At 45.2% G+C, this 23,365-nt stretch overlaps 2 protein-coding genes and 1 non-coding gene across 6 annotated transcripts in view; 2 read left to right on the top strand and 1 right to left on the bottom strand.

Moving 5' to 3' along the window:
* The window catches only part of LOC119449462 (protein arginine N-methyltransferase 9-like), a 36,715-nt gene extending 29,753 nt beyond the window's left edge, over positions 1 to 6,962 (bottom strand). The window contains exons 1-5 of one of the 4 annotated variants that reach the window (XM_049665219.1): positions 6,612 to 6,962; positions 6,297 to 6,423; positions 4,845 to 5,081; positions 2,772 to 2,939; positions 144 to 248 (exon numbers count right to left, since the gene is read on the bottom strand). In XM_049665219.1, coding sequence (XP_049521176.1) covers positions 144 to 248; positions 2,772 to 2,939; positions 4,845 to 5,081; positions 6,297 to 6,423; positions 6,612 to 6,684 — 710 coding nt within the window. In that variant the 5' untranslated portion in view covers positions 6,685 to 6,962. Of the gene's footprint in view, positions 1 to 143; positions 249 to 2,771; positions 2,940 to 4,844; positions 5,082 to 6,296; positions 6,424 to 6,515 lie in introns of all 4 variants that reach the window. The other 3 variants (XM_037712638.2, XM_049665221.1, XM_049665220.1) reach the window with 3 other exon arrangements.
* Positions 6,963 to 6,994: 32 nt separating this feature from the next.
* Positions 6,995 to 7,076, top strand: Trnal-uag (transfer RNA leucine (anticodon UAG)). Its single transcript has one exon. It is a non-coding gene; the product is annotated as a tRNA-Leu (tRNA).
* A 2,409-nt stretch (positions 7,077 to 9,485) lies between these two features.
* Positions 9,486 to 23,365, top strand: part of LOC119449460 (uncharacterized) — a 65,854-nt gene continuing 51,974 nt past the window's right edge. Inside the window, exon 1 of the mRNA XM_037712637.2 lies at positions 9,486 to 9,732. The gene's annotated coding sequence lies outside the window, so the exon portion shown is untranslated. The remainder of the gene's footprint in view (positions 9,733 to 23,365) is intronic.

Raw genomic sequence — 23,365 nt, 5'->3', positions numbered from 1 at the left:
GTACGAAGTAAGTACAATCACATCACCAGTGATTAACACTCTATTTCACTGACAGATCTATATTCATGCTAATATATACTTCCTAATGTTATGTGTATCTTTTTTTCTGAAGATAAGGCAGTAAGTATAAACACCTAACTTACGATGGTTCCACATTCAAAAGGTGCTCCCAGGCATGGTTCAGGCTCTTCAGAACATGTTCTCCAAACAAGCCAGCATCAAATGTTTCAGTAACCACAAGCGTGACGCTGAAAGGAAAAAAAAATCCAGTAACTAAAATGGTTGTGACAAGCACAGATATCTTTTGGTTATTTTGTATGCAAAACGTCTTGAAAAGTTTTCCAGCTGCTATGACTAAGAGCAGCTAGAAGCACTTCTTTTAAAATACATGGCAAACAGAATATATCCAAGCTCAGTCATACTTTTTTGTTACTGGTATGACTGTTGAGAGATCTATTATTCATCATAATGAAGCAATCTAGTGGGTTGCACGTGTGTTTCCTATGGTCAGTCACAAGTGTTTTAAGCCCAAACTGGGGCTTAGCCAAGAGAACACAGGTACCATCTGTCTACCTGACAGACCTGACTGAGAGCAACTGCAATTAGGCGGCCAAGGATAACTACACTAGTGTAATGGCATTATTGGGAAGGCCAACTCTAGCCCTACTGTACCATGCATCAGCAGTGTAAAGCAGAAGTTGGAGCGCCGTATGACAAATTTAATTTCGTGAGCTTCTCCCAACAGGACCATTGAGTACAATGGCAATCAGAGTGGTGAAGTCTCAATATGCATCACTGCAGCCGATGACAAGCTGATAGCAGGCTGTGCCCACACCTCACACTCAAGGGTATTTCAGTGTAAAAGTGCAGTTTCGAAAGAGTTATTTTTCATTCTTTAGCCAGCGTATGAACACAGGATGGAAAGATCGTCATATAAATTCAGAATGGCAGATGGCTTACAACCATGCTCGACACTGCAGTTCTGATTTCAGTAGTGATGCAGTTGACCTGAAAAGCACTAATTTCATTCAGGGTGTGAAATTTCCCTGCAACATGCTGCCTTACCGACTACCAGTTTTAAACGGGATGGCAACTGATGCTACAACTTCATATACCACAACCAAGGCTACTGGTTGGCCATTTTGGATGCACGACGATGAGGAGCAAGTAGAAGACTTCTATGCCATCACTTTTGCAGCTGCAAAATTATTTGCCTACTTAAAAAACTGGACTACGAAGGCATTCTCAACAAGGTAAGCTCCGTATGATGTATCGCCAGTCTGGGCCGTAACCACTTGGTGGTCGAACAGTGAGACTCAGTTTGTCATATGTAGTCACAGTAGTCCTAGGCTTTAACTCGGGAAAAGTAGAAGAGTAAAGCGCTGTTTACTTGTCTGTTTATCATCTGTGTTGTTCTGCAAGCTCCACGTTTGACTTGGTAAATATTTTTGCTTCAACATAGTATCTCCAAGTTTCTCATCCCCAACCTGCCTCATCAATGCCAATTAACACCTTGAGAAGACTTGGTCATGTTCAAAGAGGAAAAAACAAACTTTGCTATACTCACTCATCAACATTCATACAGGCTATGTAATCACTAACACTCATGTGTCCTCAAAATCATCGGCACCCATTCAGTTTCCTACTCATTCTCACGTTCATAATCACTTCCATTCCCAATTACTGGCACCACTAATGCTCATACTCATGTCAACTCCCTTACACTGGCACTCACTCAAATATGTACATACTGGGGTCCACTCACACTAACTGGCAGTCACTTATGTCCACTCATCATCACCGACTTTCATTCGTTCTCACATTAACTGGCACTCACTTCCGTCCATACATCCACTCACACCCTTCGTCATTCATTTATCACTTTACCTCTCGCCTGTGAAATGAGTGTAGAGCCAATATGAGTCAGTGTACTCGTGAGTGAGTATGCCGACCTATAGCCAACAGTAAAGACTACTGAGGCTTGAGCATGAAAAATATGAGGACATGAAGACACAAAATGTGGCACTTGTGGTGTATGTTGTGTGTCCTTTCACATGTTCATCTTTTTTTTTTTTCTGCCATTGCATCTATGTATAATGGTAATAAAGAGTCGACTGCGTGCACCTGATATCTAAGCAATGCAACAGATGGGCCCAATTATGCTGTTGCATTGTGACATGCGTCATCACAAAAAAAAGTTGGAAAAACTTCCATTGTTCAACTGAACACAATCATACGCTCATAAAAAATGCAAACATCAAAGAATAATTCATGGACTGCAATAGAGCTCTTATATTACTGTCCTAGATTGCATTACCTAATCTGCAAACATTACATCTCATTTTTAATAATTTTACATTTAGCCGCGACAGTAACTTCTATCGTGATAACAATGGGATGGAATGTAGTACACAGACGTCCCAGCAACAAGCAAAACTTTCTGGGTGGTCATTAACCGGTGACGTGACAAGCAACAGTCAGATTAACTTCTGTGATGGCCAAAGTTGTCACTTGTTACCGTCACTTGAATATCATGTGCATATAGTTAATGTTTAAACCTTGTGTTATGCAAAAAAATACAGGAAACTTAGCAATGATGTATTGGTCAATTCTAAACAAGCAGCTGCAAAATGCCACGGTAACTGCATTCTGTAATACCTTCATACGAAATTTCAAGTAATACAAATAAAAAGGGCATTTTTTTTTCTTCTCAATATGAGCACGTTCCACTGAGCACGAAGGTGGCAATAAGCATGCATAACAGCTCTTACCGCTCATCAAGGTCACCAGGAATGGCAAGCTCTGTGGAGTGCTTATTAATTATGCAGGCTTTGGTGCCAAAGTCATTCTTATCAAATACAGTGCGTGCCACTTCACATGAAGTCGAGGACACTTCACACGAGTATACCCTGTCTGCACCTGCAGAGAGGGCAAATAAGCTGCAAGAAATGGTGGTGTGAAACACTAAAAAATGGAACACTCACCTAAAGAGCACGAAAAGAAGCCAACAAATGTAAACTTTGTTCTTCGGTTACACTGAGTTGTCCTGTCATAACAACTGCTAGTTCACATGTATGTGTTCTGACTTGTAAGACCGAAAAGCTGCTGACCATTGAAAAAATTAGGTTACATTGAGTTTTCACAAGAACCACAAGTGTGCATATCATTATTCAGACTCACTCTAAAACTATCAAAAGCTACTGTTCCGTATGCTGCAATCTATTGTGACTTCAGCATCCACAATGAGATCAGAGGCTAGAAATCCCTCACAGCCGAGTTGCATAAAACCAACCCGATGAAATTGGACCAGTTGCATGTCGCCAGTGGTGTAGCCAGGAATTTTTTTTCAGGGAACGGGGAGGGGAGGAGAGGGGGCTAGGCAGGCTGCATGCTAGTACAAAGAAATTTTAGGAGGGGGAAGCACGTGCCCAATGTGGCGGACAAACATTAGGCAGACAAGCATTAGGCCTGCACCGCGTCTGTACCTCGGCATTTGTGTCGAGTGTCACATCGTGCCTGCCTCGCTGAAGTCGAGTTGCACAATTTCTGAACTTCTCGTGCCTTGCTGTGATCTAGTTCACAGTGGTGCAGGCAAACTGAATGGGCCTGCTCTTCTTATGAAATTCTTTTCTGCAGATGTTTGGCTACCTGTGGATGATGCAGTGCTTAAGCAGACATAACTGCTTTATGTCTTAAGCCAAAGTAAGTCTTTTTAGAGCAACAATGAAAAGCACCAAGCAGTGCTATCAGATGCTTCAATAGAATGCCTCTGTGCTCATTATCATGAAAGAGCTTGAAAGCAGACAAGTACGCAGTATCATCAGCTGGGAAGCCAAGCCAGTCCAGAGGTATTAATTGCATGGCATTAGTGGCGAAGAGAGCATTAGCTGTGTTAGAAGCACCGCCAAGCAAAGAAAATTCCATAAGCCACAGGTTCTAACCCTTTCAGTGTCGGGTTTTTTTGGAGGTGACGCATCCCCCCACATTGGGTTTTTTCTTCTCGGATATTATAAAACAAACATAACAATTTATTTTTGGTTGTGCAGAAGTAAGAGAATGACATGGATAATGGCAAATGCTGGCACTTTGCTATCTGATAAAAGGAATGTCAAAAGGAACATGGCAGGACAAAACCACGGAAATGTACTGGTATGTCAGTGATGCTGAAAAAATTAATACAAAGGCCCTGCCTCCATACACGTGTAAATCTAGACCGAAGACTGGTTGGTTCGTAAAAACTATGCTAACTATAAACTGCATGTCCTCACACAACTCAAAAGTTCAACTTTCTGTTCTTGGCTCTTTTCCATGCCTGAACCTAACAGAGCTCCCATTTTAAAACACTGCCCTGTCACAACTTTAAATAATAAACACTCCAATGAAAAATGGTGTACAACATTGATGTTATTGTGAAATTCGGCATGAAGGTAACAAAAGAATGCTCTCAAATCAGTCAAAAAATTGATTCTGTGCAACAGCCAGAAAGGTGCAACAGTACAATGAACAATAACTTCTCACACAATATTAGGTTAATACACAGCAACCAGCAGATCTAGGTTCATTAATGCTGCAACATCCAAGTCAGAACTTTGCTCACAGGCATACCAAGCATTTTAGTGTTGATAAATATTCTGGCACCTTAATAAGATTCTGGCCACATGTCTGTGGAGCGGAGAGCTTATTTTACAATGAATGCCATGCAGGCCACCTAACACAATCTCACAATTATGAAGTTTCTCACTGACCACAAATGGCAGTTGGTTCCCTTATAAAGAAAATGCCTGCTTTCAAAATGCAGCACTGGAGATCACGATTATGCTCGGTGTATTTAAAGGTACACAAACCTTAATAAGCCAGTTCCCGCTCCAATATCGAGCACATTCTTGTGACCCTTCTGGACAGCAGCTTTGATGGCATCGTGAAAAGCTTCATTTCTTGACAAGTCATTCAACATCCTGAAGTGCCAGCGTTCTATGAGCAGCGTCCTCAGTCCATCTAAGCTCTGACGAGCTGCTGTGAAGTTTGGGTTGATCTCCAGTGCCTTCCGTATGCTGCATGCTGCCGCTTTTATGTGGCCATGCCTGCAAGAGTTGTTTCATGTAGGAAATTTTACGGTATAAAGAAAACCCGTGAAAGAGTGTGCTCAAAGCAGCATGGCTTTCAGACATTCAACAAATGTACACAGCAACTCAATGAAAACATGGCTCAATTAGCATGGGCATTGCGTCAGCTGGTTCTAGAGTATTGAGGCTGTTTATTTTGATCTGCATAACATAGACTGGTGGTGCTATCCTTGTATGCGTAACTCAGACATTATCTCTTGAACACTAATTTAACAATCACAGACTTCTGCAGTACATCACAGTGAGCAGGAGCCGTTGCTTCTATCAGTCCAACATATAAGGAAATCATGCTTGCAATTGAAACTAAAGCATGTTCGTGTGATTAAGTTTTACATTACTCTTTTGAATAACACTCCAAGAAATCTTGAAATTTTAATTGTGGTAGGTTCAAGTGTGGCAAGTTCATTGTGATAATGACAGAAGAAAGTAGAATAGAAATGGACATATGCGCTTCTGTTCTACTTTCGTCCGTCCATTCACACTGGCCCTACTAACATGAATTCGTAGCAACTCGCCTAGCTTTTCATATTAGAACCTCACGGTGTTTTAGCAAATAAATGTAGTACAGGGAAATTTAAGGACAAGCACCTCAAATGAATGCTTTTTTTCACATTGGAAGATCAGTCTACTATTACATGTGCAACCCTGCCAAGGTTTCAAGATCTGTTAGCAACAGTGGACTTGGCGCACATTGAAAATTTACTTTAGCATGTGAGCAGGTTGGGCAGGTATGAAACAAAAGCTACATATATCGGGGGGGAAACGCAATTCGTTTATAGATGACGAAGCTCGATCATGCTTCTGCACTTGCATTAGCAGCCCTGACTAAGTGGTGAAGCTGTTTGCCTCTGACCTGATCCGAATTGCTTGTGACTGCCAAAAACCCCTTTCAACGCAAACTTCCACAAACGAAAATATGTTATCGCACAACAGCGTTGCGATCGTTCTTGAGTCGTTTTCGACAAGTAGCAAGAATGTATTGAACGTCATTGGTAAGAGCAGAACACAAGCGCTTACGAAGTTACGGATTTTGCACAGACAAGATCATACCAATCGCTTCTTCAATCAGCCCTGCCATCAAGGTAACACGAGCACGACGAACACGACAAGCGTCAAGGACGAACACTGTGCTAGCCAGTTGAGGACGTCAACATTTCTGAAGAAATCGCTTACCTAAGCAACAAGGCTCCCAGCGAGTGGTGTAGCTCTTCACACGAATAGTATGCTTTCAGAAGCTCCTCGTAGCAATCGAACAGTTCGGTCCACCGTTCCTCAGCTTCCAATTTATCGGTGTGTTTACCTGTAAACGAACGGCAAGATCCGAAATCGCGGGTCTATAACTCAGCTGCTAGCTATACAACAGAACGATTTCACCGGAGTTGATAATCTCACCTACTGCGAGCAAGAATGCCTCTTTAAGATCGTTCTTCGTAGACGGCTGCAGCTTGAAGACTACACAGAAATGAGCAAGCGCTCTACCGAACGTACCATTTTCAATGCAGGTTCCTATCTGAGAAAGCGAATACTGGAACATTTTCTTCCTACTTTCTGAAAGAGACATTTTCTTGCACTTTGGAAGCGTAATTCATGAAGTGATCACAGCTATAATCATTTACATACGCGCCTCGTAAACACCGGCGGTTACTCACGTGGACGACGTAAACAACCAGCAACCATATTGGTGTCTGCGAAACGGCAATACTCGCCTGGATACCACCTTTTTTATGTTAAATAAGACATAAAAACTTTGTCTGTATGGCGAGTTATCTGTCGGTCTAAGTTTAATGTTTATAAGAAAATAAATAAAGATTAAAGTGGTTCACGCCTTTTGCTATGTTCCTAACCGCCGTAAAGTGCGCCGAATATCCGTCGGTAGCGTGGCCGAGTGGTCTAAGGCGCTGGTTTTAGGCACCAGTCTCTCAGGAGGCGTGGGTTCGAATCCCACCGCTGCCATAGTGTGCTTTTGAGCAAAAACGTTCAAAACGCCGTGTTTTGTTAAAGCGTTATATAATAGCAACCCGTGACGTCTGTGTCTTTGCTGCACTTACTTTTATTTCAGTTCGCAATTTACATTTTTGACTATCTTTTTTATCTTCCATAGTGAAATTATTGCTCTCCTTCACAGTTTCGCAATTAGTCCTTTTAATTTTATCGCAAAACTATTCCTCTCCTGCTTTTCGATTACTGTTTAGCATTATACAATGCGCGCGAGATCGAGCTAAAATAATGCTATTTCATGCTGAAAATTTCCACCACACGTGTGAAAATTTTACGAACGTGTGATCATCACGGTCCGTATAAATGCTGTCTGCCAGAATTACCCTCGGAAAACTGGCACAGTGGGCCATATACTGTCAATGCACGCACACACACACATATATATATAACGATTGTCACAAATTTAGATACATTTATCTACATTTAAAACACGCTTTACCATAGTGCTGCAAGAACTTGCAGACGAGGCACATCGATCCAGAGACGCGTATTAGTATAATATCCAAGTGAACATCGAGTTTCGTTCTGCTGTTTATTTTGTATCAATGCTTGTTTTTAGAGAAGAAATTAAACTACGATTACCAGGTTAGTACGGTTTTTGGCTAACCGTGCAAACGAAGATGCTCTTCTTTCTTTAGTCTGCGAACCACGACCCATATATATTTGTTTTCTGCTACCGTATTTTATTTTAGTTGCTTGCATATAGGTATACGCTCCACCAGTGTGCGTAAAGTGATTATGTAACATGATTTAGATAATTAATTATCATATTCTCTGACAATAAAAATAAGCAAACTAGCCCAAGCCCACGTATAACACGTGCATATTTTCGCGTCAAGCTCCGTTTGCTGTTGTACAACCATATGTATTAAGAGTAGGCGAATATTCGAAGTTTCAAATACGTATAGAATATTGCACACTGACTATTCGTATTCGCAAATAAACTATTTGGCATTTTCGAATATCGAAACATAACCAAGTATTTCCCAACAACCGACTCTTAAAGTCTGGTTATTGTTCTCAGTCTGCTAAGCAAAGTATCGTAAATTATCAGAAGTGAGGAAACGACAACACTTTTCTAAGCATTGCACAAACGAAATTAGTAATGCAAGCTTTGTTTACGGTTTCGCGGTGAAAGCCTACATGACAAGCACGGATTTTTGCTTGTAGTCTGTCATTTAATGGTTTTGGTAGTGCAATCATGTAGCAGTTATATCTCCTAATTACGCCATAGCCAGTGGTATTTTCCTTGCAACGGGTCATTTAAATGCGTCTACGGCGCACTAGTCCTTCTGCGGCTTTTGTTTCACCACTTTTCATCTTTTTCCTGCTACCATTTATTTAGCGCTTTTGGAAAGCTATTCATAAGCAGGCATTGATTCTGGGACGGTTTGTTTGCGAGTAGGCTCTGAAAACGTTGAGAGGCTATTCATGCAGTTTCTTTTGATGAAAATTAATGACCAAGCTTGTGTTTAAAACTGATCTTTTAGTTGTCTTTGATAGTAACTTTTTTCCCACCAGTCAGTACGTCGTACCTAATTATACCAAAGTAAACATCCCTACTGTAAATATAGGCGTATGCGTTTGGCTATTCAATATTCTATTCGCTTCAATATTTGATACTTACCTAAGGTGATATATTCTTAAGTGATATATTACTTTGATACTCAAGTTGATATGTTCGCCCCCCTTTAGCATGTATATGTTCAGGAAAGCGAAGGAGTGATCAACATTCCGATCATGCCGCACTTCATTTTTTTATTCTTTTTATTTAGCTATTCCCGTCTGAATGCAAGAAAGAAAGAGAAAAGGGAGAAAGAAAGTGAGAAAGAAAGAAACACTGAATGAGAAAATGAAGCGTCTATATCGATCAGCCCTCCCACTCTAAAGATCAGAAACATTGCTAACCATGGCTTGCATCAACCGCTGGTTGTGAAGCCTCACCGAAGCAAACGAGGACGCCAGAGTCATTTATTCACCGGTCCCCGTTTCGCGCCTCGCAATTCAAGCAAAACAGATCTCATAAAGAGCGTGGATCTGCATGCACACGAGTTACGGACCCCCTCGTTCCGCGCAAAGCCTCCCCTGCAACTTTGGTTTCAAAGCTCCCTCCCATCCCCGGCGTTCCGTTCAAAAACCTTTCCCCCCTCAAATCGCGTGCTTGCACGAGCGCGTGTCATACTACGGAGCGATCCCGATGATGGCAAAAGCCGGGCGAAATACGCTCCACGCGCTCGCCCCCGGTCCTCCCTTTAATCGCGGCGGGCCAATGGGAAGCCGCCAATCGAGTCACGTGACCCGTGCCCAAGCGCCGGCGACAGGTGTTTCCACGCGGGGAAGCCAGTTGTCAAAGCGACGCGAACTCGCAGACTTCGTGCGCGCGCGTTCGTTCACTCAGATGCAGCGTGCCTAGGAAAGTCGTAGACCAGTTTGGAAACTGGGGCTTGTCATGTGCCGACGACGCTTTCTCCTGCGGAAAGCGGTGCTGATTGCGCGTATGCGCGGCTTCGGTGAGCGCGTCTTTGTCGAACGATGACGCCAGCGTCGTCACATTGGATATCCGCGGCGCGGCCAACGCTCTCGAAGTTCGGATCGACCGATTCAGTGCCAGGTATGGAGTGCTTGCCCATTTCTCCTATCAATTGACAAGTCGAGCTATTCATTTGCTCGCGCGTGATCGAAGGTAAGCGTTTCCGCGAGCTTGCGGTGGTAGACTAGCTCGCATTATATATTAATATCTCCATTGGAAGCGAAGCGCTGCTCCCGGTCTGAATAAACAATGGGTTGATTTGCGTAGTGTTTCTCGCATACACGTGCTAGCGTAATATTTGATGGGTAACTCTGGGAAAGCAAACCCATGCATGGCATTCTGGGAAGGAAAAAAAAAAAAAAAAAAAAAAGATCACTACCAAACAAACCGCACTTTGAATTTTTGTTTCGTTGCATTGCGCGCAGGACGTGCAGAAAAGACCGCTATACGGATGCGCTTCAGGGTCGTCGTTCTAATTTGGCGGCAAACTTATCGGGCTAACGAGCCTAACGTGGCCTTCTGTACTGTTCTAGTGAAATTTTGCTGGTCTTGTGCCTTCTGTCCTAATTATTTTTCTTAACTCTTTCTACCTGAGTTTGCCATCTGCCCCCCCCCCCCCCCCAAAAAAAAAAAAAAAGAAAAAAGAAAGAAAGAAAGAAAACAGAAGTTTTCTTAGCACGCATAGTAGCCGTACACTGGATTCAAGGCCATGCAGCGAACCCTCACAACATTACTGCTGACCAGCAGGCACACTGCCCTCCTAATCCAGATCTGTCTATTCTCCTCCTACCTCAACCCCTTAACTCACTCCGAGCCCGTAAAAATTTTCTCCGGCAGGACACACGCGCTCTTATCCCACCGTGTGTCTGTTCCCTCCCCCTTCACCTTAATAGGGCGGGGGAAGTTGTGCTTAGGAGGCTTCGGGCTGGGGTATCCCTTACACCGGCTGTGATCTCAACGTGGAACTGGTCGCATTTACCACTGGGTGTTACGTATTCATACTGATCTGACCCAGTGATGGAGGCAGATGCGTACCACCTAATATGGACATATCCAGGCTTGCAATCGGAACGCTCGCGTCTCCTACTGCAAGCCGGCCTCCGCTACAATGTCACAACCAGCTATGACCGCTGGATACATGATAACAGATTTCACAAAACACTGCTTCAATTCATACACAACACAGGCCTCACAACACACATATAATACACATATAAACATCAAGAATTATGCCTTAAGGGCAAGTCTTTGTCGCAATAAAGAAATGCAAATAAGGATGTAGCACCCGTAGCTTTGGGAATTAAAGATAATTAAGGGAAGGCGAATTAATCTTTGCTGGAGAATGGTAAAATACGGTGGAACTACTGATGACGTAAATGGCAGGGAACACGAACAATGAAAACGATGGGATTTTAGCGCAATACGACTCTTAAAAATATTCCACAGTGCGTTAAACGCGTTGTGGATCTTAAGAATCGAGGATAAACACAGCAAAAAGGTCAAAATAACGCGCTTCGAGGCACCATAGCCACAACCCGGCTTCAAAGAGATTTCGTCCCATGAGCCATCTAAGGTTTTCGCCTTAATAAAGGTGACGAGGATGTTCACTCGAAGGAGGAGTGTGGCAAGTGGTGAAAACTGTTGACGTTAACCCCTTATCGGTCTCGCCGTATTAAAATACAAATAGTCCTGGCCGAGATCGTTAATATCGCAATGCGTCAATGAATCAAGCACAGGCGCGGGTGCGCGCTCTGTTCTAGTCGAAGAATAATAATATGCCTTTAGCTTCAGCAGAGATTAAAAGAGTAGCAATCGCTCAAGTGGCCGTTCAATATGCTCTACAATGCGACGGAATTTGTGACAATTGTATTGGAAGGGAAATTAGTGTTGAAAACGCCCGAGCTGACACTTTCGTAGAACGGCCGCACGCGACACCCGGCGTGTAACTATATGGGTGGTCGAAATGAGCGGTCGTTTGAGAGAGAGAGAGAGAGCTCGACTTGTTCTGATCATTTTCGATGTTAGTTCCTTCTAAGGAAAAACGTCAACTATCGGAATGAGGGCTGCTTCTCGAGCCGCCAAACTGTCGGAGATTGTCTGTCTCGCACGTGAAATAAGCCTGTTAAACGGATGAGGTTATTAACCATAGCTGACTTCAACAGTGAGAACTTCAACTGGGCGCTTCATACACAACCCGACGTGAGTTTAAAATCAGCATTCCGGAGTGCGACCGTCATTTTCTGGACAGCCTTGCTTCTTTCTTGTTTCCGTGCCTCTGGTAACACTATATACGCGACGCTCACTCGTCTCATGACTTCTAATCAAGCGAATGGGCCAAGCACTGCCAAGACCACCTATTATTACGGCACGCGCGCTAACGAATGGTCTCCGACAAAAGACGGGTCTGCAGGTTTTCGCTTCATGAAAAATTCAGCCCTCTCCTCCTCTCCCTCCCCCCGTCGTATGAATGGGTGCGGCCGTCGCTGAGCTCAGACTCGTCGGGTTCTGACATTTCCCGGAACCACCATGCGTGCGAAACAAAAAGACTGGTCACACGAACGACGAGCCCTGTCGTCATCGATCGATGCACGAATGTATAAAATGAGATGCACGTGGCACTCTGTGTGGCGTAAAGGAGGGAGAGAGAGAGGGAGCAGCCCACACCCGTTATTTACGTGCTCAAATATATCGAACGCGGTGCAATTTCTGTGTCTCCACGCCGCCCCGCCCTCACCTCCCCTTGGCGTCGTCTTTCCGGCATGTACTCGAGACTGCAGTCGCGTAGCCATCCGCATTTTTTAGCGATCAGTGTTATTCGAGGCACGGTGCACGACCGCGGCTGTCTTGCAACATTACTGATCTTGAGTCCTTTTGAACGTGGCACATACCCACGAGGGGGATTGGCCACACACGGGAGGTAAATAAATGAGAGAGAGAATAAAACATTTATTGGTGAAAAAGTAATAGTCGTTTTGTGGTTGGACCTCCTAGTCCGGATGACCATTGGCTTTTGCCGCCGTCCGGGCTCGGTTGACCAGGGCTTGTTGCTGTTCTGGGTCCGAGCTGGACACGGTCGCATCTCATTGCTCGAATAAACCTATATTTATCTAATGAATCCGTGTTAGTCTATGGCTAGGAATTCAGAGGGGCTAACAAAATATAACAAAAAGAAGCAAGATAATAAACTTATTTGTTGAGAAGGTATAGCAAACTTTTCAATAACTAAACATTGAAAGAATATAGGACAAAGTCTCAGTAGAGAGACAGAACCCCTAGCAACGTATCCAGCTTGATGCGTCTACAAATTTGTGGAGTGCATTGCAAATTTCTCTGTGGCTGTGGCCAAACTGCACAGCTCCAAATAATAATAAATTTGGAATGTAATCACGTAAGATGACGTAGAGGGAGTTTAAGGAAAAACTTGGACGAACTGTTTTATCGTTGTTGGCGTCGTCTTTTTATTGTTTTTGCAAACGTTTATTAATCAAAAGTTGGCAGTGCATCCTGTCTTTGGAAATGATTGGCGACGTTAATGCTATTAGCAATATTTCTTATGATGGGTGTGTAATTGGTGATTATAATGATGGAAGTAACGAGACAGTGCTGTAATATGTACAAGTGCGTATTGTTTATGAGAGAGCTTGGCGACGCACGTAGAGCGGACGAAATTTTCGCCCACGCTTCCTTCTTCTACCCCTCAATGTGGCTGAAGTTTCCAAAGAATGCTAATCGCAATAAAAATGAAACCAGAGGATCTTGCCAAAGCATCAGGAAAGGAGCACGGGAAAGGAATGACCGGTTGAGAGATCATATGATATATTTACTTATGATGTTTATTATTACAGACAAATATTTTGTTAGTCCATCCGAATTCCTAGCCATAGGCTAACATGGATTCATTAGACAAATGCAGGTTTATTCGAGCAATGAGATGCGTAGAGATGCGAGCACCAAGATACGTGGCATAGTAAAACACGTAATTAATGGCACAATATAACCATGAAGTTCAAAAGAGCGTCCCGGACTGCTCTTGCTGATTGGGAATCAACTGAGGTGGAACTGAAAATTTCCCGCTAACGATTGAGATCTCAAATTTCTTGGGAGGGTGTCGACAATAATCTGTCGTTCACTTTGAACGCGAGGACAAAACGAAGTGATGTGTGCAAGTGGAACATTTGCCCTGACCTGGTAGATAATAAAGGATGGTGTGTCGTTTGGGAAGGCGAAAGTTTGGAAGAGTCGTGAGTTGCCTCTGACGGACTATCTGCGAGCGGGATAAGATTTGGAAGGGAAGTGGTCATTGACAAGAGAAGCAAAATGCTGTTCGCATTGCTTTTCTGTGCGGTGCACGTCTGGTGAAACAGTTTCGTCCCACCGCGATGGCTGACGAGATATTGGATTCAATTTTCGCACGCCGACGGGAACGGAACGCGAGAACGCGCACCTTCAAAGGCTTCAGCAAGCATTATACGACTCCAAGTGGCCAAAATAAAACTGTATAGCTATCCACTACGACGTCTTCTATAACCCAAGTTTAATGCGACACGTAAAAATCAACCCGAAGTATTTTATTCTAACTATGTTAACTTTGCAGACCAGCCGATAGCTCGACGGTATAGCAGTGGTAGTCCTTATGACTTTCAGGGTCTTCTTTTTTTATCTTCTTCTTCTTTTCTTTTTCTTTTGAGAAGGCGGTATATTATTATCATATTTATTTACTGTGAAGAGTCGCTTGGGACTAGTGCAAATGAAGGTGAATGGAATGCAAAACCACTAAGTTATCTAATTAATAGCTACCTAAACGTGCGTGTGTGTTTGTTTAACATGCGCTTCATAAAATTCTTATGTAGATGTTATAAAGTGATATCGCAGTGACATTGAGCAAACAGGGACAGTTAACATAAAACAAACTTTTATCATGTATCGTATACCTCGACGAAAAATAATGCGCTCAACACTGCCTCACTGAATCCTCGACTATCGCATATTCCGTTATACAACCCTCTCTTTGCTCGCCTATAGGAACACACCAAGTATATATGAAGGGCAATGGGGGCTAAAAAATGTATGGAGACCGGAGAGTCGTGTTTTATTTTATTGGTCGTGGCACTGTAGCTGCGCTGATCGCCAAATTCAGATAGAAGAAGGTTTTTAAATATGTTTAATAGAGTCGAGGCTCTTTCTGCTTTCGGAAGCCTTTCTCTCCAAGACGAAGTATGTAAGATTGTTCGCCCATATGACAATGTTTCTGTCGCATACGTGTTGGCAGCATGACATGCAGTACCAATGGTACACAAGATGGTCGACATCGTTCGTTTTGCGGGGGGTGTCTTTTTTAATGTGAACACGATAAAATATGGCTCATATTGAACACTTCGTCATATTGGACAAAGCAGCGACGGCGTGTACCGTACTTACGGAAGCAACCCGCATTAGCATGCAACTAGCACATTTTGACGACAGCGTTGCGCATTATCTTTACGGCGCTATTTGCTGCAGGTGTAATGACGTGAGTGTCGTTCATCCTGTTTTCAGTCAAGACAGTCACATAAGCAGCATTTCTTCAAAAACTTTTCCAACGACCTCATTATCCGCTTTCCGCGGGGGAGTACATCACACTGTTGTGAAGCCGAACTCTGCGGAAAACTCACACCTAAATGGCACGCGAAATTTATAGCAAAGCTTCTTGAGTTTTTTAGTGTGGCTAATACAAGTGAAAGCGCGCCTTGTTATTACTTTGAACGTGGAAGCGTTCGAATGCTTCCGTGACATGTTCCTACCACTACCAAATTTCTTTGCCGTTGTTCAGCCGGCAGCGCCGCATGTGTGGCCGAGGACGGACAAGCGCAGTATCATTTCTTTGGCTGCTTCTGTCACGTCACCTAAAATTAGACCGGTATGAAACGTGTGCAATGAAGAAACCGGAATAAGTTCGTGTTTCCGTTTTCATATTCACCAATGTGCGGACACTTGTGTGGGCGGCTTGGAAAATAGGGCGATAGGGCCATTTAGCACACCACTTAGATACGTGGGCTGCTCATCTCCAGGAACGGTCAACCCGAAGCTGTGAGGGGGACACGGGAGGAGAAGTATGACGTCCCTTTTCCGTACCGGCCCTTTCTCTCTCTTTCCCGACGCTACTGCCCTGCGAGTTTACATGCTGAGACTTGCTCTGGAGTACGAAATAACGACCGCCTGTGCGTGTGTATTCAGGATTTTTCACCATTCGCATGCTTCTCAACCACACTTAATTAGGATGAGACAAAGCAAGCAGAAATAAATTAACTGCAGCGAATGGAGAAAAAAAGTTGCATAACATTGAGCTCGTTATGTTTGGGACGCAGAAAGAGGGTAGTGCTGGTAGATTAAAAAAAAAAAAGCGGAAAGGATATCACGAGAATAAAGAAAGAAAGAAATGTATTCAGGAAGGGAAACAAATTCACGCCCAAGTGCTAACGAGAATTTGGCCTAGTGCCTTTTCGTGCTTATAGACGACCCTAACATACACTGTGTATGTACTCGCATTCTTTTTGTTTATGCCGCCTGTGCGCTGTTCCTTTCGTTTTTTTTTTATTTTTTTTTTTCTAATCGTAAGAACCCGCCGCAGTATAGCTTATTAACTATGGCGTTGCGATGCTAGCTGAGTTCGAGGCCGTTGATTCAATCCCACCCGGGGCGGCCACATTTTGGTGGTGAGGAAATGCAAGAGGGATCGTGTGCCTAGATTAATGTGCACGTTAAATAACTCCAGGTATAGTCAAAATTAATCCGGAGTCCCCCACTACGGCGTGCCTCATAATCACATCGTGGTTTTGGCACATAAAACCCCAGAGTTAAATTTTTTCTTATCGTTATTGCTGTCATATTCACAATCATATCGTTTCTGATGTGGAACAACATGCAGGGACTTCAGAAGAGACGAGACTGTCGGTTTTCGACGAATGTGTGCTTAGTGGGGAGTGTTAAGTCCGGGTGATCTCAGACGCACGCTGTGCGTAGGTGTCCGCTCTCATTTCTCCCTTCCGATGCTACCGTGCGCTGATGAATTTTTGGACGGCAGAATTCGCTTTCGCGTATTAAGTCAATCGTTCATTCAGCCGCGCATCGCTTATGTATAAAGCGCCAACTCCAGAAGAGGCTCCGTCGAAAGAGATTAATGATGGCTGATCAGTCAGTGAAAAGGTAACTTTTGAAAATATTTTTAGACGACGTTGAACCTCTCGCCTCCCATTTAAGGTACCCGTGCGTGTCACTGCGTGAATGCATTTTGAGAGAGGGGATCTTCCCTTCCGAATTTTGTCATAGATGACTCTATGCAGAAGACTCGGTTTCAATTCTTAATTTTGATTTCTTTACTGCGACACCAGTTAAAAGCTAGATACCGGGTTTGCTGCGTCCGTCCATCCGTCCGTCCATGCATTTTCTTTCTCTCTCTCTCTCTCTCTTTCGGACGATGACGGTAGCTGTGTGTTGCAGCGGTACTGCATGGCGCTCCACACAGACTCTGAGATTAGTAGCGTCTATGCGTATGTTTCGGAGGACACTGTAGCGGGTGAGTGCAATGTTGTGTACATCGCAAAGAAGTTGTTCTTGAGAAGACGGTTGCAGTGTCCGCTGTGAGAGCCCGCTGCTGTCGCAGTATACAGCAGCGGAGGAATCACTGATGTCTGCTATAGTTTTCCTTTTCTCTTCTTTTCTGTCTTGTGATTTCCTTCTTGACCAGTGCTAATTTACTCACTTCCTTCCCTTGAGGAGACCTGCCGGCCTCGCTATATAGCAGTGACACTTGTCCATGTTGATGCAACAAAGACCGTCTTGTGATATATAAATAAACAGCCAAGGGACGGGACAAACGGAAGGCACAGACGAAGCACCGCGCTGTTTCTCTATAATCTATATAGTTACAACATGTAAGTCAGCACTATTCAACATACTGTCTGTTCGTCCAAGCTGCAGATAGGCACAACCATTGGCGCACAGCGTTTGTAGTACATAAATGGATAGGCAGGCACTTGCAGCCAGATTTGCGAGCACCAACGCGCAGTGTGCGAGGGTGCGCGCGAGAACCACGATCAGCGCCGCCTGCGAGTGAAAAGGCCATTCTTCAGTCTGTCCAAGAGAGACTCGGCGACGTATAGCAGTAGCGGGACCGCACATGTAGAGCGGCCATTAAATCTTCAGCGGAAGAGCTCGCCGTCGTGCCCCCAAAGCACGAAGAACGGCTAGCGGCCGTCACACGCACGCTGTGCCCGCGCTATCTCGATCGCCGCTCACCGGGTGGTCGCGGTGTGTCGCGCCGAACAAGGGTCGCGTCTTTAGAGTTGCCTCCGCAGCAGGCGACTCCCGACTCCGTGGTGCGGGTGTGCGCCTTCTGTGCGCAGAAAACGCCGAAACGCAACTCTGGATGTGGCAGGACGATCGTCTCTTGCGTGCTTTTCCGTGGCGACCCTCGTATTTCCGGAGACCACACCACTAACGACAACACCAACCATCTGTCGGGCTATAGGGCTGAGAACTCTGGGCGCACATGCTGACCTCAATGACTTCCTGGATAGAATTCCAGGACAACGGGCACGTTTAATGACGGTCTGACGTCATTAAACGTCAGACCGCCAGACCAGTTATACCAGTTCTGGCACAAAAAAGGGAAGGGGGAGTAGAAAGACGAAACACAAACTAAAATAGTCATAGTTTCGCCCAAACGACGACGTATTGATTGCGATAGCAAACTATTAGCTATACGAAGTAAGGTTGGTCGTTTTATCAGCTGCATAAACTGCTGTAAACATTCACTTAATAACTGAATTAACAAGCGCGTTGTACGTCACGCGCGCACAGACAAGCACGAGCACATCTCACTCGATGACCGCGCACACTCGCTGTCAGAACGCTGGCGTGATGAAGAGAGGCAGCAGCAGCGAGCGGATCTGCCTTCGTGCTTCCTCTCGCTTCGACGCGAGCTAGTCGCGCGAGAACACAGCGCACACGAAGCGATCAGCGATCTCAGGTCGGCTAGCCTTCGAACCCAGTGCGTATTGCCTTGAAGATACGACGCGCGCAGGCGCACTGAGCCACCGCAGCTGGTGTAGATGAGATGCGTAGTAACCTGCCCTTTCCTAGCGCGCGCACCCTACCAGTCTTCCTCCTATGCAAGCGCGAGAGGACACCGCCGCATCAAGCCATCATCCTTCTCGACATCTCACTCGCAAGCTTTCGCTCGCCCTATACTGCATATGGCACGCGGCCGCGATGTACGGAACATCACGGCGACGACGACAGCAGAAGTTTGCCTGGAGTGTCCATATAATTGCTAGCGCAATTATAGTGCCTCGAGCGGCCAGTCTCGCGGCAATTCTGCGTGTATTCGCGGGCTTCTTTCACACTTGGAAAAACACATTTATGTAGCACGTATTGAGCAACAGAAAGCTGTATCGGGGGTTTTTCATGTTGCTCCACAATTTTCTCATTGACACTTTGATAATTAAGACAGTAGTTTTAGAGTTAGATAATTACTTACAATTACCTAATTAAATATCAGTAACGAAAAAAATTACTGGCGGCTACTCCACTGCACTGGAAACAATACGCACTAGATTTGCTTCGCGTAACGCCATTCCTCTTTTTTTTAAATCGTGCTGCGTGATAGCTGGGACACCCTGTATATGCGGTTGTCACTGCATCATTTATTTCTTAATCTAGCAATCTTCAGCGCTTGCATTACTTATTCTTCTTGAATTTGAACTGTGCATAAATGCGACATTTTTTTTTCTATTCTCTTCTGGTACTTTCTAAGGTTACTGACATTCAATCTATATTTACATTTCTCACGTGGTGTGTGCATCACAAGTGCACCGTAAAGGCGCACCTATAGAGTTCGTTCGTTCCCTTCCTCGCTCTGAAGAGTGTTGCGTTTCAAAAACTGCGGAGCAAGCCTTCGCACATTCCGGTACTCGCGCAGCAAATTTCTCAACGTTAAGCTAATGTTTTTTTTTTTTTTTTAATTCTTATTCACACGAATTCACTTTGTGCGCCTTGCGAGCTGAGTATACTTTTTTTAACGTTGCACATTCAATTAAGATTTTAAAAATTAATTACGGGCTTTAACGTTCCAAAGCAACTCGGAGGCAATGAAAGATGCCGTAGTGCGGGGGTTTGGGGACTCAGGTATATATAATAGGTGTCTAAATCCAAAGCCCAGTGACCACTTCATTGGAGTAAAAGACACAGATATCGAAGGCGATGCTTTTGCGGACTGAATGTGCTGGAAGTATTTGCATAGCCGGAAACACGTCATAACCGCCACGTTTCGGACACCATCTATTAGACCAACTCGGTGTTGTGTGACGCGCACTTAAAGCGCGGTAAGCGAGCGTTCTTGCGTCTCGCCCCCACCGGAATGCGGCCATCGCTCAGCGGGATCCGATCCCGCAACCTTGTGCTCTTAAGCAGAACGCCATAACCACTGAGGCACTGAAGAGGGTTCTAAACACTGAAGCCGTATGCGTCTCCAAACTGACACTCCAATAATTTTTATAGCTGATATTTCATTTACGTTAAGTCGTACCATCGGGCCGAAGCAAAGAAGGAACGCCAGCCAGTACGCCAATACGGCGTTTATGCGGTCACGGTTTACGCCTACGTCTTTGCGATATGCCTATTATCTCCTCGCGTGTATACTCCCGTCGCATCTTATACAGGATTCGACGCGGTCTGTAGTTTGCGCTACAGGATTATCGCACCGCACTGCGGCGCAACTGTGTCGGTTCGATGATAGCTTCCTGCCGAGAGCTGATCCGGGCTCCCGCGTTCACGCTAGATTACCTTCCCAGCTGAGAAGAACCAGAGGACCAGAAACGCAGCCGGCGGCGAAGTCGGGGCGGAGGGAGGGCGCGTCAAAAGAGAAAACTCACGTTGCAGACACATGCGGGCGGCGCTGCACGTAATATACACGCCGTAAAGCGCAAGTAGTCGCTTCGCTGCAAACTTTGGGGAGATGGAGAGATAGGGCAGTCCCAAGTGACGCGCTGCTTATGACTAGGGTGGCGGTGGAAGCTTCGGTGGTGGTGGTGGTGCGGCGCTTATTACACCACGAGCGTATAGCCGGTTCTGCAGACGCCGGAGCGGGCACTGCGCGCTTCTGATTTGTGGGGTAATGCGCGCCGTCACATTAGCGCCCGAGAAAGTGTTTCCTCTGTCACGTACAAATTACAGCTTCCACGCGGAGGCTTTTTGTAGACGCCCGTGGTGTGTCTTTGAAGCTGGCGGCCGCCAGCGGCCGAGGCCCAATGATCGGCGTAGCTTTAGGAAAGCCGCCCATATAGCTTGGCGAGTGAAACTGAAAAAATAAAAATAAAAAAATAATAAATGAGTAAATAGTGACTGCGGGGTTGCTGTAGTCCTCGCTTCCAGGACATGAAGGCGTTCATTAAACAACGTTGATATATATGTGCGATAAACCATGCATATCTCATGTTTGCTTTTGCACTTGAACTTGTGTGCGGTGTTTAAAACGACATATACTTTCCTGCACAGAGGCTAAATAGTGGGCTTGTGATGACGTCACGTCGGTCAGGGTTGCTCGTATGCGTATAAAGCTTCCACGTCTTCTCCAAAGTGCGACGGTTGCATGAGCAAAGAAGCCAAGAGAGAGAGAGAGAAATAGTGTGTGGAGGCTAAAGAGAAAGAGGGAGAGATGAAATGTATACGGAGGTAAAGCGGACGCGTTCCCTGCAGTTTTACCATGCGCAGGGTGAAGGGTATTAAGGGATAGATAAACAAAGGGAAAGGAGGTGGGAGCACTAGCAGCGCGCGTGCACACTGGGGATGCTCATCACGTTACTAAGATCCATCGATTTCAGGAACTGTAGCAATTCCTGCGTTGCTTCGTGGAACAGCGACGGTTGAGATCACCGTTCTAGAATCTGCGACTCTGAAAATGGTAAATAAATCTTGAGAAGTATAAGAGACGTGGGTGGAAGTAGGCTTCCTGATCGAATATGGAGGTTTCATGTGCCTCAGACCCCCGTATAACTGTATCGCTCAAGGTTGACGAACTACATTTTGCGGCAGAAGTTAAGCCACCAGCGCTCGGCATTCTCCGGCGGTCTCCTTCCCGTTCGGTAATCTAACCGGCGAATATGTGTATTCAGTGTGACGTGGTGGATGCTCACTTAACCAGGGATAGTTCCATATATTGGCGGTGGGACGAGCCAAACGGAGCGACGGTACACTATAGACAGGAATAAATGGAAAATAGAAGAAAATGTGTCAAGCAATCAAGAAGATGAACGAACATAACATAAGTGACATTTCTCTGTGCGGCAGTAACGTTAATTTGGACAGGTACAATTATCCTTAATTAAAGCTTGAACAGTATAAATTTGATTAGAACACTTTTTACCCGTAATCGCATGAGAATGAAACGCGCATTTGGCGTATAACCGTTTTCGAAGCCTGATGTAGTCTGAGACATACCTTCTTGAGCCTGAATTTAGTCGCTGTTACTGATGCAGGTGAAGTCGGCAACGCTACAACGCATTCTAGTCGCTTTCTGCTTATAATAATTCATGCTGTTAGTACGCTGCGGAATTGCTGCGGACACAATGTTCAGCGAAGAAAGTAATTGTCCGCGCAGGACCTACCAATACTACCATGCCGCCTTGTAAACCCCTGTTCTCATAAAAAGAACTAGGCGTTAAGTGCACTCTCCTTTCTTGTCAAACAAAGCGCTCGGCGCGGGAAACCTCTCTTCACGCTGCTGTGCAGACCCAGATAAACAATCACTATACACGCGCGTCGGCGTTCGGGGAGCGTCTTCACGAACAATCGTAAAACAGCCAGAATATATAAATAACTCTCTTGGCCAATTCCCCCCCCCCCCCACTTCCCATTGCGTCCCATCTCCTACAAGGGCAAGTACTGCACGAACTCCCGGAATTCGCTCGGCTGCGCATGCGCACATACGTTCGCGCAGGCAGCGCGTATATTGCATTCCCCCGTATAACTTCCGTCCTCTCAGTAATCGTGTGCACGCATAGGACTCATGAATCGCGCAGGCGAGCGGCACACGGTTTAGCCGGCGTAGCCGCCGGTTTATCGCGTCAAAACTAACGAGCCCCTTCCTTCGACGTGCCGCTCAAGCAAAGAATCCGGCGGGAATAGACAAGGGGTCCGTTCGTGTGCGCCAGTCGTAAAGAAATGAAAACTGACAGGGGTTAAAGGCGGGGGTTGCCCAGCCCACTCCCTTTCCTGGTACTTCGGTGCACGCCGAGGCAAGCCATGCATGCACGCGTGAGGTTTGATAATTTTCTTTGTTTTTGACTACTTTATCGTACGTTTGTTGCGTTGCCGTAGCAGATCTGTCCTGCTATAGAACGTTAGAACCGTTCAGTGCATTGGAAGGTATACGAGGAGTGCTGAGACCAGCCCTCGTGCGCGGAAGAAAGTAGTGCGAAGTTTTGAGACTGTGCCAGCCGGAAGTCATAGACTCTAGAAGATTCTAGAATGATTGTCATACTACTAATCCTTAAACACCCTGTCAACGAGCTCACAGTCTCCAACTAGAATACCCGTTGGTCGCCGTGCGACCTTCCACCTCTTCCGACATGCGCAATATACTTCGGGGTTACAGTAAAAACGCGTCACGCACTATAGCCATCTAATTTTTTAGTTGGCTGTAGACGACATGTTATTGAAGCGTACTTACATATTCGGT

This window comes from Dermacentor silvarum, chromosome 4 (genome assembly GCF_013339745.2).
Source record: "Dermacentor silvarum isolate Dsil-2018 chromosome 4, BIME_Dsil_1.4, whole genome shotgun sequence".
NCBI lineage: Eukaryota > Metazoa > Arthropoda > Arachnida > Ixodida > Ixodidae > Dermacentor > Dermacentor silvarum.
Note: the sequence above shows the minus strand (reverse complement) of the source record. Positions and strands in the feature narration are given on the sequence as shown.